The sequence below is a fragment of the Mchenga conophoros genome, linkage group LG12 (genome assembly GCF_057382185.1).
Source record: "Mchenga conophoros isolate Kocher_MC1m ecotype Shallow Benthic linkage group LG12, M_conophoros_male_GT1.1, whole genome shotgun sequence".
Taxonomy (NCBI): Eukaryota; Metazoa; Chordata; class Actinopteri; order Cichliformes; family Cichlidae; genus Mchenga; species Mchenga conophoros.
In genome coordinates, this window is record NC_140537.1 from 21,602,169 (window position 1) to 21,616,174 (window position 14,006).

A 14,006-nucleotide genomic window follows, 5' to 3' on the forward strand; every position below is an offset into this window, starting at 1 on the left:
CTTATAAATCACTCATAAATGCATCTAACGAAAGTGTTTTCTCTACACAGACAATTTAACAATGAACCTATGTTAAACTGTATGTTTAGGCACTTTGTTACTAGCAGCTTGTTGGAAAGCATATAAACTTTCCCATTTCTTTAGTTTAATATACAAAATAAATAAATAAAAATAAATGCCAAAGGTAAGATACCAGCAAGGTGATTCCCAAAGAGCTTTTTTCTTTTTTTTTACATATTCTTTGCTAAATATAACGAAATGAGGATTGCATCACGGGTTTTGCACTGACCTGTATATTTAATTTATAGACAGTGCAACTTTAAACCACTATCTTTCTACTTGCAATTATCTCTAAAAGCAACCATGAAGACGCTTACAATCGTATTGGAGTGTATCAGAGTGTAAACATTTTGTCTGCCTATACGGGTGTCAAACTCATTTAAGTTAATGGGCCACATATATCCCATTTTGATCTAAACTGGACTATGCTAGAAAAACTATAATGTATAAACTAGCAAAGAATAATAACCTTGAGAGAACCATGCAAAATAAATCCAATTTTAATACATGTAAGTCTTTACATTCATTACATTCATTACATTAAATGCATCGATGACACATGACAGATCATATTGGATGAAGAAATAAGGATATTTCAGGATAAAAACTTGTATCCTGACTCACTGTAAGTGCAACAGGATTTTATGCATTTATGCTTTAAAATGTTTACTTTCCATTCATTTTTACTTCTCTGTAGCAACACTGGCCTGCATTAGCCGCACATTTTTATTACTTATAGACCTCATTGTAATCTGACCAATGAGCATATAATAAATAATTTATACAGTCATTGTCCTCGAACAGCTATCCAGTGGGCTGAATTGGACGCTCTGATCCCTGGACTGCATCCCCCGGAACTGTGCGGCAGATATATTTGTGTCATTGTCTTTGAGGATATATGTATACAAGATTTATCTAGACTGAGTAAAACAAGCCCCCCCCCCCCCCCCCCCAAAAAAAGAAAACAACAACAAAAAAACAAAAAAACAAAACAGTTTGAAAACTCTATATTATATAAACGCAGAAAATATACTGTAGCTCGTAGTACTGCCATCTCTCAGTATGCTGTAATGCCTGTAAGAAGGCTTTCTGTCTTAGTGGGTTTGTTGGTGGGCATTAAGCCGTCCTAAGGATTATCATCCCTCTGTCATGCTGAACCGACCGGCTGTCCTTCGGAAATATGTTAACATTAACATTTCCTCTTTTCCGTGAGGACGAGCAGCGGGAAAACAAAGCGCTCTTCTTCCTCAACCGTTTCCGTCGTCATGGAGACCCTCTCTGTGTACGGAAATAGTGGTCCTGCTGAAGCTAGCAACTTTGTGAAAAATCAAATTATCTATTCAGTTGGCTCTGCGTTTGCGGCTATCTGTTGCTCTTTGCGTGGTCTGGACTTGATCTGGTAAGCTTTGTAGTGATTTTCGCATTTTAGAAAAAGAAAACTTATTTGTGTCAAAATTAGCATAATCACTTCTTAAACTAAACCAAGCACAAGCATGTAAGTGGGATCCATTCAGGGGCGAATCCAGGATTTTTAAACCGTGGTGGCACAGGCAGTAACAACCAGACAGGGGAGTCCAGGAAAATTGTAAAAGATGATATCTACCAGCTATAACTAGAATCATAATTACATAATTAATATGTAATGTCAATGTCTGTTTTGTTATGTAGAGAACCATGGGATTTAAAAATTTCCAAGTTTGTTTCTGAATCTATACACAGTTGTAATTGACTTCAGGTCAGCAGGCAGGTTGTTCCACAGAATTGAAAGTTTCCTCAACAGATTTAGATTCAGTTCTGGATAATAGACCCGAACCACTGAGAGCTTGACTAATAAAAATATTTTAAAGGCAATTCTGTGTTAAACTGTCCTTACATATGTAATACGTAAGGACAGTTTAGAGAGTCCTTACGTATGTTATACGTAAGGACTCTCGCTTCTGCATTCTGAATTAGTTGAAGTCATCCGACTGGGATAATCCTTCAAATAGAACATTACCATAGAATAACCTGGTTTATATTAATGCATGACACATTTTTCTCAGATTCAGTTTCAAATAAAATATATTAAAAATTAGAAAATGTTTAAATTACACAAAATTTTAATAGGTAGAAAGCTGTTTAGTGACATTATTAATATGATTGCCAAAAGTAAGATTACTGTCCAAAATGATTCCAAGGTTCCTGACTTGCTCGCAGTGTTTCAGAGGACAGATGATGAATATGAACAAATCTTCTGTCTCTGACTTGTTTAAGTAATTTCTATTTAGTGTAATGTATAATGGTATACCGATTTATTTTTAGGTTTAAATTTTTATTATAATAATAACCTATGACTGCAAAATAAATACTAGCTGAAGCTGAAGCAGTACAAAGAGCAATAAGTGCCTCCAATACAGTGGTAATAGAAAGCAACATAGCATAAGTGCTTCAGTCTAGAACTTGAGTAGCTCTACTTACTTTCCAGCACTGGTCCCATCCATGCTGTCATGACCAGCTGTGACCCAAAACAGACACTGCGTGCAGGCTTCACGTTCATTCATTTTGTTGATAAAGACTGAGGTGTTTGATATTTGAACTTAACTGGATTCTTACTTGAATCCAGGCAAACAGGCAGGCAGTTTAGTATTTCGGTGAGTAAGTCCACAGTTTCTTTTTGCAGGAACAGACCAGCTCAGAATATCAGGTAACTACTATCCACAGGGAGAGAGCTCTTCAGCTGACAAACGGATCTACTTAGAGAAACAGGTGACTTTAGCGCAGGCAACGTACTCAGAAAACATCAAAAAGCCTTATTACCACAACCATAGATAACAATCTGGCAGAGAACAGTAGCTCGAGTTTGTTCTTAAGTGCTGATAAGTAATGATTAGATTAGAAATTAGTGCACTGGCTGAAGAGCAGAAAACCAGGTGGCTCTGCTAGGGAGTGGTACATGCCCACCTCAACCTGTGGGAAAAAGAAAGTCACGGCAAAAGAGAAAGAGAGTAAAACGGGGGGAAAACCCTTAACAGCTGTAAAACAATGACACGTGATCAGTCCAGAAGCACTGGATGTTTTCACAGTGACAGTACAGATGACAGTGACACACAGATACACAGTGACAGATCTGCCCAATGGCAGATCAGTCACATTTCAGGTGATAGGAATTGGGATTTCCTCAGCATTTACTTTATGCTCTGCAGACATGAATATACATGAAACCCCATTCAGTAAGTTATATAGCACAATTTGAAGTTTTGCAGTTACTAAGGCAGGGCATGAAATCCCAGTATGGACTCACCAAAGTGACTGTGGCTTACGTATGAAGGAGAAGAGGCTGTCTCTCATGCCTTACTGCAGAGCTGTTGCAGCAACTGGTCAGTCCTGTGTAGAAGCCAGCAGCTGTTTACATGTGTTTGCTATATTTATTGTATTTGCTACTGTACAGAAATGTGTGACGACTGCAGCACACTCCCCTTTCTCCTTGCTGGCCTAGTGTCAGATTTCGACCTGCTACCAGTATCCTCTGCTTTGCTTACCAACAACAGAGCAGTGTGGTAGTAATGACACAATGACCGGCTATTGGCTGTAAGACGAAAATACTGAGGGATGTCTCTGCCACTTCCAGGGCAGGTGGAGCGAAGTAAAGGAAAAAGGGAAAGAAGAGGAAGAGAAGGAAATGACACTTTGTCTGTATGAGTGTCTGAGAGCGGTCGGGCTACAGCATCACTATGCCAGGTAAGAGCAACCACAAGCCATTCAAATTGGCACTATTCTGCTATAAAACAATTTGCCTCCCCCTTTCCTGTGCTTCAGGTTTACCTCAGTGGGTGTTTGTCGTACAGCCCACATCTCAGTGCTCACCATGGAGGACTACCCCCTGCTGGGGATACACACAATGGAGGACAGGACTCGGTTATTTCAACTTGTCCAATTTGTCAAAACTCTTGATCTGGAGGGCCTTGGATATGATGATGATGATGATTATCACTATAGTGGTGGTGGACGCGTCGAAGGCAGCACTATAGTGGATAGCAGCTTTTATCATGATAGTGACAGCATTTTTGATGATGAAGATGGTAATGGAGCTGCTGTCAATAATATAATTGCCAGCACTTTTGCCAGACCATCACATGTTCGCAGGCGACTTTATTTCAGTAATGAGACCAGTGATCATCATCAGCGGTTGTCTCATCCTGTTGTTCACGTTAACATGAGGTATGCCAGATATGAGGAGTCCATTAGGAAAAAAGGATCTGCTACCTCTGTGCAACATCAATATAGGCCAAAACCCAAGCCTGCAAATGTGACATCAAACACATTTAATCACAAACCTTTGGGTCACAAAGACAGAAAAAGAACCACAAGGAAGAAAACTCTTTATACAGAAATGGACACTGATGGATGCATGTGTAAGCCAACACCTGTTTATGAAGCAAAGAGAACAGCTGGATATAACTATGGACTACCAATGAGTACTCCTCCTGCTCAGTGCAAACAGTGAGTGTGGTCTATACTGTCCTCTACTTAGACTGAATGTCATTGATGACAGCAGGATACATAAATGACAGTTAGAAAAAAGCAAATGTAAACACACTGATGAGACAACATTTTTGATGACTGTCATTGTCTTTATGACAGTGTCTCTTTATAATATTGAGTTTTTCTACTGTGATTGAAATTCTAACTCTAATTTGAGAGCCAGGCAAGCAGAAGAGCAGCGGATTAAGGTGTGTGTGAGGAAAAGACCACTGACATGCACCGAGAGCCGACAAAGAGAGGCAGATGTTGTGACAACTCCAGGTGGAGAGTGTGTGATTGTCCATGAAGTCAAGGAAGCCGTGGATCTCTCACAATACATACTGCAGGTGAATGTGCAGAGAGGAGACAGTGTACTCTAACCAATGTCACGGTATTTGAATTACTACTTTAAGGCCTTTTCAAACCTTTCCTGTTGCTTTTTTTTTGTCCACACAGCACAAGTTCTACTTTGACCAAGTTTTTGGGGAGAAAAGCTCCAACGAAGAGGTTTATCACCAAACAACATATCCTCTGGTGCAGCACATGCTCAAAGGGTAGGGTTGCATTCATGGACATCTTGCTAGAGTTGTACTAACTTGATTGAGTGTGCAGTAAACAGTATATCATTACACCAAAAAAAGCAGTCCCAATGCTTTAGTTAAATGGACTTTGTGCAACTTTAATTTAACAAATTTTAAAGTATAATAAACTAAATAATAAAAATTGTTAAATGAAAGGTTGTTAAATGAAATAAACATGCACAACAGTACATCTCAGTATGGGCAGAAAGTACAAAAATGCCCAATTTAAAAAAGTGAATTAGGTTAAAGGTATTCATTTGCACCACATTAAGGACATTGTTTGTATCAGTGTATCCTAATCGTCTATACTTCTTTGTGTGTGTGAGCACAGAGGCAAAGTCACCTGCTTTGCATACGGTCAAACAGGTGCAGGGAAGACTCACACCATGCTGGGTTCACCTGCCATTCCAGGACTATATGCTCTGGCAGTTCAGGACATCTTTGCTCACCTGTCAGCCACACACTCATACCAGCTGGTGTTTGTCAGCTTCTTCGAGATCTACTGTGGTCAGCTGTATGACCTCCTGGACCACAGAAAAAGGTCTGTGTTTAAGTTTTTGGGGGGGGGGGGTTGTGTTAAAAGTGCATGCAGATTTTTGAGCTGGACGCTGCACTGGGGGAATTCATATAATCTCTATCTCACTGGGGTCATTTAGGTCTCAATTTTATGATAACATTATCATAAAATTGAGATGCCTGGATCTAGGATGTCCTCACTTCTTTATTTAGTATTTTGCTCAAAGCCTCAAAGTCTTTCTTCTGTATTTGTATCTCTTAATCTTTCTCTTTCTTTCTTCTGCAGGTTATTTGCTAGGGAGGATGGACAGAAAGTGGTTCACATTTCAGGGCTGCGAGATGTCAGAGTGGACTCAGTCAGCTCTCTGCTGGAGGTTTGCCTGATTTTCTTTACAATAAGTTATATTATTTAAAAAAATCAGTGACATATTAGTGTTTCTGGCTTATGATCCATCACAATTCACTGGTTACTTTAGTGTGTGAACTACAGAAAGAAAAGTGGTTCATTTTAATGTGTGTGGCTGTATTTCAAAAACAATGAGAAATAAAATTTACTGATAGGTCAAGCAGGGCCGCAGGACAAATTCATCTACTTCAACACCAAATAAAGTGTTTGAGGTTTGGAGCGTTATGACTCAGGTCAGTAGTAAAGCATAAGTATATGTGAGTGTATCAACAAATTATAGCATTGACCAGATTACTGAAAATAGTATGTAATGCTAATGTGAAGGCCCCAACAATGATCATGACCAATAACATAATAAAATTATTTCTTCATCACTTTGTGCATGCAAATCAACATAGATAATCTCACAGTAATGACTCTGTTAAATGCTTTGAAGTTAATATTGTTCAGTCCATCAAGAATGATAATTTGGTGAAATTGTATGCAGTGTGTATGATGATTATGCTTTGAAAATGGAAAAGGGTCCTTAAAATGCAGAATATGACCTCAACTTTGAATACAATTTGGGTGAAGATCTGTTAGGTCATTATTTTTTGTAAGTTTGACTCAATCTGACCAATACTGTGGGAGGCGAAGCAATTCCTGTGAATTCTGGACAGACAGACAATGGCGTGACCTTATTGCTTCTTGGGAACAGATGAGCTAATGCACAGAAAGATTCCAAGATCTTTTCTCCCTGGAAATAATAAGAAACAGGTCCCCAGCTATAACTGAACTGAGTGTAGCAGTTGTTCTTGCACTTCACTTTTATATTATGGTCTCACAGGTGTACCAGTGTTATCTTAGGTCGGGGTGAGTCACAATATCAATATGATTTGATACTGAAATTTTTATTAAAATATGTAAGCACTCTAAACAGACTCCCCCAGCAGTTTGACTTACCAGAGTCATTTTGATAGTGTTGCTGTCTCATGGACATTTTTTTTTTCTGTGATCCCCACCTCTGTCTTTAATAACCTTAAATACATGAAACATTACCTAACAGTAAGTATGATTTCTGCAATCTCCTCAACCTAGTAAGAGTAGTTTCCATCTCTCCCCTCTTACTCAGGTGATTTCTCAGGGTACAGCCGAGCGGACACAGGGGATGAGTGGCGTGAATCCACTCTCTTCTCGATCCCATGCCTTGCTTCAGATTCAGCTTAGAGATTCAAACCAGCAGATAGCTGGCAGGTGAGTGACAGGTAACGCACTTCATGATGTTACTTTTTTCTTTCTCTGAAACCATACTTTAATTATTGATTATTGATTAGTAGATCAAACAAGACAACAGTGTCGGTGTAAAATGACTGTAAAATGTGTGTGTATGTGTCTGCGTAGAATGTGGTTTGTGGATCTGGCAGGAAGCGAAAGAGCATCCGATGCCAAAGAACCTGACAGGCAGAGCCGCATGGAGGGAGCTGAGATCAACCAGAGTCTGTTGGCTGTAAGCTATACAGATACGTGCTCTCACACTAAGAGGCCCAACATAAAGTCAAGGATGTTCATTGACATTGTTGATTTTTATTTCCCTCAGCTTAAAGAATGTATCCGGTCACTTGATCAGGAACAATCGCACACACCTTTTAGGCAGAGCAAACTGACTCAGGTAGTAAAAGCTGACGGAAATAGTGACACGAGTATGCATCATATGGCTGATTTTCTGGTTTCTCCACTGATCCTCTATGTTTTGATACTGAATTCTTTTTCTAGGTTTTGAAAGATTCATTTGTCGGTGACTCAATGACATGCATGATTGCCAACATTTCACCTGGTCACACAGCAACGGAGCACACACTTAATACACTGAGATATGCAGACCGGTAAGTGTGCACATGTCCAGGTATAATGAGGGGAATTTAATATACTGTATTAGTTTCTTAAAATATTTATTGATATCTTTATTGTGTAAAGCCATGCCGGGTTTCAGTCCTCTGATTTTATATTGTATGAAAGGGAAAATTCTATTAAATTCAGTCTTTACAATCAAGGTTTCTTTAATATTTTCAGGGTAAAAGAGTTGAAAAGACAAGGAGGGCTGAGAGGAAGAAGAAGAAACAGAGGCAAGACAGCAGCCTCACCCAATCAAAACCTGTTCAGCAGCACCACTGATAGCACTGTTAGCAGTAGAGGGAAAAGTCCTCCAAAGAAGCCAAAGTTAACAAGACAAAGCGATTCTTTCGGTCCCACAACTCCTACCACAAGGTCACCTGTGAGGAGTGCATTTCTCTGCTCCACACCCAAGAACACCAAATGTGGAGAGGAAGCAAATGCGAGACGGAGGGGAGAGATCAGACTTGAACATATTTCTCCAGTTAGAGGTTGGCTGAGAATAGGTGACAAAAGGCATCGGAGAAATGAAGCAGATGAATTAGGAGGGGGGAGAACAGGAAATGACAGTTTAAAAACTATGGAGAGACAGTCTGTTAGTCAGCAAAGCCCCAGGGCAGTGCTGGAGTCGGGACACCAGCAAAGCCCCAGGGCAGTGCTGGTGTCGGGACAACCAAAAGACAAGCGTGTATGGAAGGTGCAAAAGGAGGGAGAAGCTCATGAGAATGATTCATTTTTTACTGAAAGTAAATCTGACTCCTGTTTCAGAGAAGAAGAACATGAGCAACATGCTATGAAAGGTGGAATAAAAAAAGGTGGAGAGAATGGAGATGCAAATAGTAAAGGGGAAGGGATAATACAAAGGGGGTTACCAAAGGCCAATGAAAGGGATAAGGAAAGAGAGAGGCATCTGAGATGGTATCACAAGCAGCTGCAGCAGTTTATGCCCTCTTCTGCTTCTTTATCCAGCCAACTCTCCTCACCCTCTATATATCCATCTCCCTCTTCCTCTACTCAGCCTTCTGTCTCTCACCTCTCCATTTCTTCCCGTGCGAATCATGGTTTGGAACTGGTTTTAGATGGATGCACAACCAGATCTGAAGATAGAGTTAATGGTAACAGAGGACAGGTGTTTTCTCCCAGCGCTGAGATTCTGTTACAAACTGAAACCTCTTCGATCTCTAATAACATTAGTGAAGAGGATGCTAATGGAGACACTGGTGGTGTTGGGGAAAACTCGAGGGCATCTTTGGAAGGAACATGGACAGGATTTGAACAAGAAATGAGTAGAAACGAGAAGAGGAGGTCACTTGAGGCAGCAAGTGAAGAAAGGCAAAGAAGGAAAGAGAGGAGGCCAGCTGGAGTGGAGAGGGGAGAAGGGAGGTGGGTGTGGATGTCAAATGGGACAGCAGGTGCTGTCTGCTTTGACACAAGTGAGACACAATTGTGTCACAGCTCTGATTCACAAGACAGACTGGAAGTGGGTGTGGCAGGACTGAATACCTCAGATGACCCAGCTGATGGAGTGTGGAATGCTGGGAAGGGGGGAGCAGCTCAAAAAGGGTGTTTATTGTCTGCTCACATGAACAATGAGGGCAACAGCCTCATTAGCTACCCCCCTGCAGAGCAGCCCCTCTCCCCGGACTGTGAACATACCAGCACACTCCTGACCCCAGTTATGCTTAGTGCTGCCTCTTTTGAATCAAAGTGTACGAGAGTCATCCCAGAGGCAGTACAATCAAACACACAGAGAGAGAAAGAACTATGGTTTCTTGCTAATCCCGGTAAATTGCCAGCTACATTACCTTCCACTACTTCCATCACACCTACTGAACCCCTTAACAAACCACCAGAAAATCCAGCTCACACTCAGCTACATAACCATTCAGAAGTCAAAAAGTTGGTTTTACCTCAAAATGAGACTCAGGTGGATTCTTTTAGCTCCATCATGGAGCCCCTCAGCATCTCCCAGCTTCAAGTGGATCAACAGGCTGCTACAATCTCTTTCCTGCGAGGGGACAGCAAAAACACCTTGCTCAGTCCTCTTAATGACAATAGAGAATACAACAAGTGGGAAGAGATGGAGGAAGTTGTAGAGGATGAGAATACGGGTTTGCAACTGTCTTTCGTGGAACTGCCACAGGCAAAGACGCACTACCCTCCCTTATCTGACACTACGACAGCTACGAATCACACAGAGGGAAAACAAGACGTACATCTCAGTAATTGTTACACAGGTATAAGTATAAATTCTGATGGTCGTGTGTGTGTGTGTGTGTGTGTGTGTGTGTGTGTGTGTGTGTGTGTGTGTGTGTGTGTGTGTGTGTGTGTGTTTAAACAGGTCTGTCCACAACCTTGTTTTGTTTTCCTGTGCAGGTATTCCTGAAGATATTTTGGACTCCTCACAGGATCAAGATAGCAATCAGAAGCAAACACCACCAGCTACATTCAACAAACCTCCTGCATCACCACTTAAAAAATCTACATGCACTTCTGTGCAAGGGTTACCCAGTTTACAGGATTTAATGACAAATGATGCACAAGTTCCACCAGAATATGCACATGATAACCACGAAAAACTTCCATTAGCTTCCATTTTAACACCACAATTAGAAAGTGTCTCAGGTTACACACCAGCAAGCCAGTGTCACACAGTATATTCAAAGCATTCCTCCAACTCAACCACTTCACTCCAACCAAACAATCTTGGAGAGTTTAATGATGAAGAAAGCGCCACTAATCACCACGTTAGACCCACGATCCAGCTGTTTAAGCTGGACGACTTAGACCACGCAAAGTAGGTCCAGAATTCTCACAATTTTTGTTAGTGTAATCATCCAAAAAACATTAAAATAACACAAACATATTCTTGTGTATTTGATAATATTAGAATGATGCACAAAAAGGGGTTATTTTAATAAAACATTAATGCATATTTTTTGTACCCATTCTAACTTTAGGTGGTGTATATTCAAGGCCCACTGGGAGCAGCTAAAAGAGATGGAAGCTTTATGTCGTAAAGAGGGGAAGCTTCTGTGCCAGCAGCCTGATATGGTGAGAAATAAAGCAACAAAAGCAACTCTTTACATTTTTTTAATGTACATACTCTTTTTCTGTTAGGCATTTGGAGAATATGTCCAGCAGCTGGAGGAAATCATGGAGAAAAAGGCTTGGTGTGTACACAGCATGAGAGCTCAGCTACAGCCATATCTGAAGCCCATCACCTCAATCCACCCACAGGGAGCAGACGATCACAGATCAACTAGTTGAATTTGAGTTAATAATACTTATGTTTTTGTGCAATGTTTTCAGTGACAACAATAACTGCAGCTTGCTACATATTGTACATATATGGTCATCCTATATGCTTTGTTATGTTTAAGTAAATTGAGCTTGATGAGTTCTTGGACAGCTGTCACTTGATGTGTTTGATGTCAAAATGCATGATGCACTAAGGGTTTTACTGGTGAAACGTACAATCATATGTTTTTCTTTCATGGTGACAGTAATATATATGGAATTCTGATTCTGCCACTAAAGATAGTTCTTTCTATCTATTTTTTCTTAGCCTCTGTCCATGAAAACTGCTGATTTTGTAATTTTTCATTAAAGAAAATCTGTGGTTTTAATCTTAATGCATGTTTTATTCACAGCACCACTATCTGGACAAAGCTAAATCTGTGTCTCTGGGTTGACAACTCATAGAACCACGCATTTGTTTGAGCTTGATCTCAGATTGTAATAGAAATGCTTGCTTAGCAGACTGTTTTCTAGTGTTAAATTTTTTAAGATTTCAAGATTGCTGATATCTGTTATGTTGTGATCTCTGAATTTGAAATCTTCCTCTTTAAATGTCAGTGTTTAACTTTGGGTAATGTGTGCACATTTTTCCACAGAGGGCAACTGAAAATCAATAAAATAAGGACTAAAAAAAGTATACCCAAGCACTTCTTTGTATTAAAATTATAGCACATCCTTCTACATTTTTATCCAAGCTCAATTTGACATTGAGTTTTGTGCTGAGTCTTCTGATAAATAATATGAAAGCAGCATGCATGAGGAGAACAAAAAAGTGGTGGAAGTGACGAGGTGGAAGTGGGATTACATCAGGGATTGACTCTGAGCCCCTTGTTGTTTGCAGTGTGATGGGCAGGCTGGCAAATGATGTCAGGCACGGGTTTCTGTGGACTATGATGTTTGCAGATGACGTTATGAACTGTAGTGAGAGTAGGGAGCAGCTGGAAGAAAGATGAGAGGTGGAGGTATGCTCTGCAGAAAAGAGGAATGAAAATCAGTAAAAGAAATAAATAAAAGATAGGCAGACGGGTTAACAGTGGCGATGCAAGGAGTTGAGGTAGTGAAGATGGATGAGTTTTAATACCTGGGATCAGACATCGAAACCAATAGATGCACAAGAGAGGTGAAGAACAGAGTGCAGGTAGTGTGGAGGGGGCGGAGATGAGTGTCAGAGGTGGTTTGTGACAGAAGGATAGAAGCAAGAGTAAAAGGGAAGGTTGAGAAGTTGGTACCGGTAGTAATAGGATATACAGTTTGGAGATGGTGGCACTGACAAAAAGACAGGGCAGAGAGGAAATTGTTAAGATTTTCATCACCAAGATGGAGAAGATTATAAAGGGACAGCTCAGGTAGAGATGTTTTGGACATGTGCAGAGGAGGTATGGAAGATATTGAATATGGAGCTGCCAGCCAGAAGGAAAAAACAGACCACAGAGAAAATTCATGAACGTAATAAAGGAGGACATGGAGAAGGTAGTGTGACAGGGAAGGATACTAAGGATAGGGTGAGATGGAGGTAGACGATCTGTTTCCACATAGAAATAGTAAAAACAAACAAACAAACAAACAAACAAAAAACATTAAAATTGAGTCGATGGAACTACCACCTGTTGTAAGTAGTGATGTGCGGATCGATCCTGAAATATCGATTCCTCCGATACCAATCATTTATGTTCTAGAATCGATTCTCATATTAAAATATCGATATTTTAGTACTTTGGGGTAAATTTGTAGTTTTTCATTAACAGGAACAGAGTGGAAAGAAAATATATCATTCGGATCGTCTAAATTGGAAGAAACTATTTCCTCTTATGCCTTTCATATATCTTATGCTAAATACGGCTGTATAAATGTGTCGCAGCCCCTGGCCGGTGTTGCCAACTCCTCAGTAAGGAAAATTGCTATTGGCTATGCTAAAAGTCTCTAGAAGTCAAACAACGTCATCGCCTAATTTGCATAATTGGTCATGCTAATATCATTGTAACCCACGGTGTAGGAGAGAAAAAAAGAAGAGACATAAAGTGAGTAAAAAAAACGTCCTAAATGCATTTAGAATTTATTTAGAATTACAACTTAATTTTTTTTTAGCGATTATTGTTTTGTTTGTTTTTATGTCACAATTCCAACCTTATTCCTTTATCTGCGCTTGGACCGGTAAAAGTGACCCGAAATAGGCACTCTAGTGGAGTTACTTTGTGTGTGTGTGTGTGTGTGTGTGTGTGTGTGTGTGTGTGTGTGTGTGTGTGTGTGTGTGTTTAAGTAGTTTTAAACCTTGTGATCCACAAAACAACATAACAGTAAAAGAAGAACTGATTGCGTTACAGTCAGTGCGGGAGCAGAGGCTTCACTCATACGCGATTCATTTGCAGTTTGGACGCATAGGTGGGAACATCTCCTGCCCTGATAGCAGCTGGGGGAGGACTATCCTCTGCCCGTGAGCGCTTTGGCACGGGCAAGGTGCCCACAGCAGCACCCACTGCTTGTTGAGAAGAGCGATACACGCTTGTCATAAATAAGTCTCCAATAACACCAGAAAAAGTCACCAGATTTGTCACTAGTCGTTTTTTAGAATAAAAGTTGCTAAGGGGCTCTGAAAACTCGCTAAATATAGTGATAAAGTCACTAAGTTGGCAACACTGCACCTGGCGTGCGCACTCACAATAATGGCTGAGCGTAAACAGTCATGTTTGGACATATTTTACCTCCACAAACAGACGCGGTTTGCGATACATGTGGCAAGACAGTGAGGTGTTGTGGCAACACCACTAACCTCGTCA

The 14,006-nt window shown here is 40.4% G+C and overlaps 1 protein-coding gene across 5 annotated transcripts; it reads left to right on the top strand.

Annotated features, from left to right (window-relative positions):
• Window positions 1-1,167: 1,167 nt before the first annotated feature.
• Window positions 1,168-11,869, top strand: LOC146562611 (uncharacterized). Of its 5 annotated transcripts, XM_085294519.1 has the most exons (17): window positions 1,168-1,459; window positions 2,720-2,805; window positions 3,668-3,777; window positions 3,856-4,539; window positions 4,739-4,907; window positions 5,017-5,114; window positions 5,473-5,682; window positions 5,944-6,031; window positions 6,219-6,296; window positions 7,175-7,296; window positions 7,444-7,549; window positions 7,640-7,711; window positions 7,816-7,925; window positions 8,113-10,169; window positions 10,309-10,729; window positions 10,893-10,986; window positions 11,053-11,869. In XM_085294519.1, exons 3-17 carry the CDS (start codon window positions 3,719-3,721, stop codon window positions 11,200-11,202), a joined length of 4,518 nt encoding a protein of 1,505 aa, XP_085150645.1. In that variant the 5' UTR covers window positions 1,168-1,459; window positions 2,720-2,805; window positions 3,668-3,718; the 3' UTR covers window positions 11,203-11,869. The 5 variants fall into 5 exon arrangements, with proteins under 5 accessions (XP_085150645.1, XP_085150644.1, XP_085150646.1 ...); XM_085294518.1 differs by lacking the exon at window positions 2,720-2,805; XM_085294520.1 differs by lacking the exon at window positions 2,720-2,805 and having other exon boundaries at window positions 4,745-4,907.
• Window positions 11,870-14,006: the final 2,137 nt, after the last annotated feature.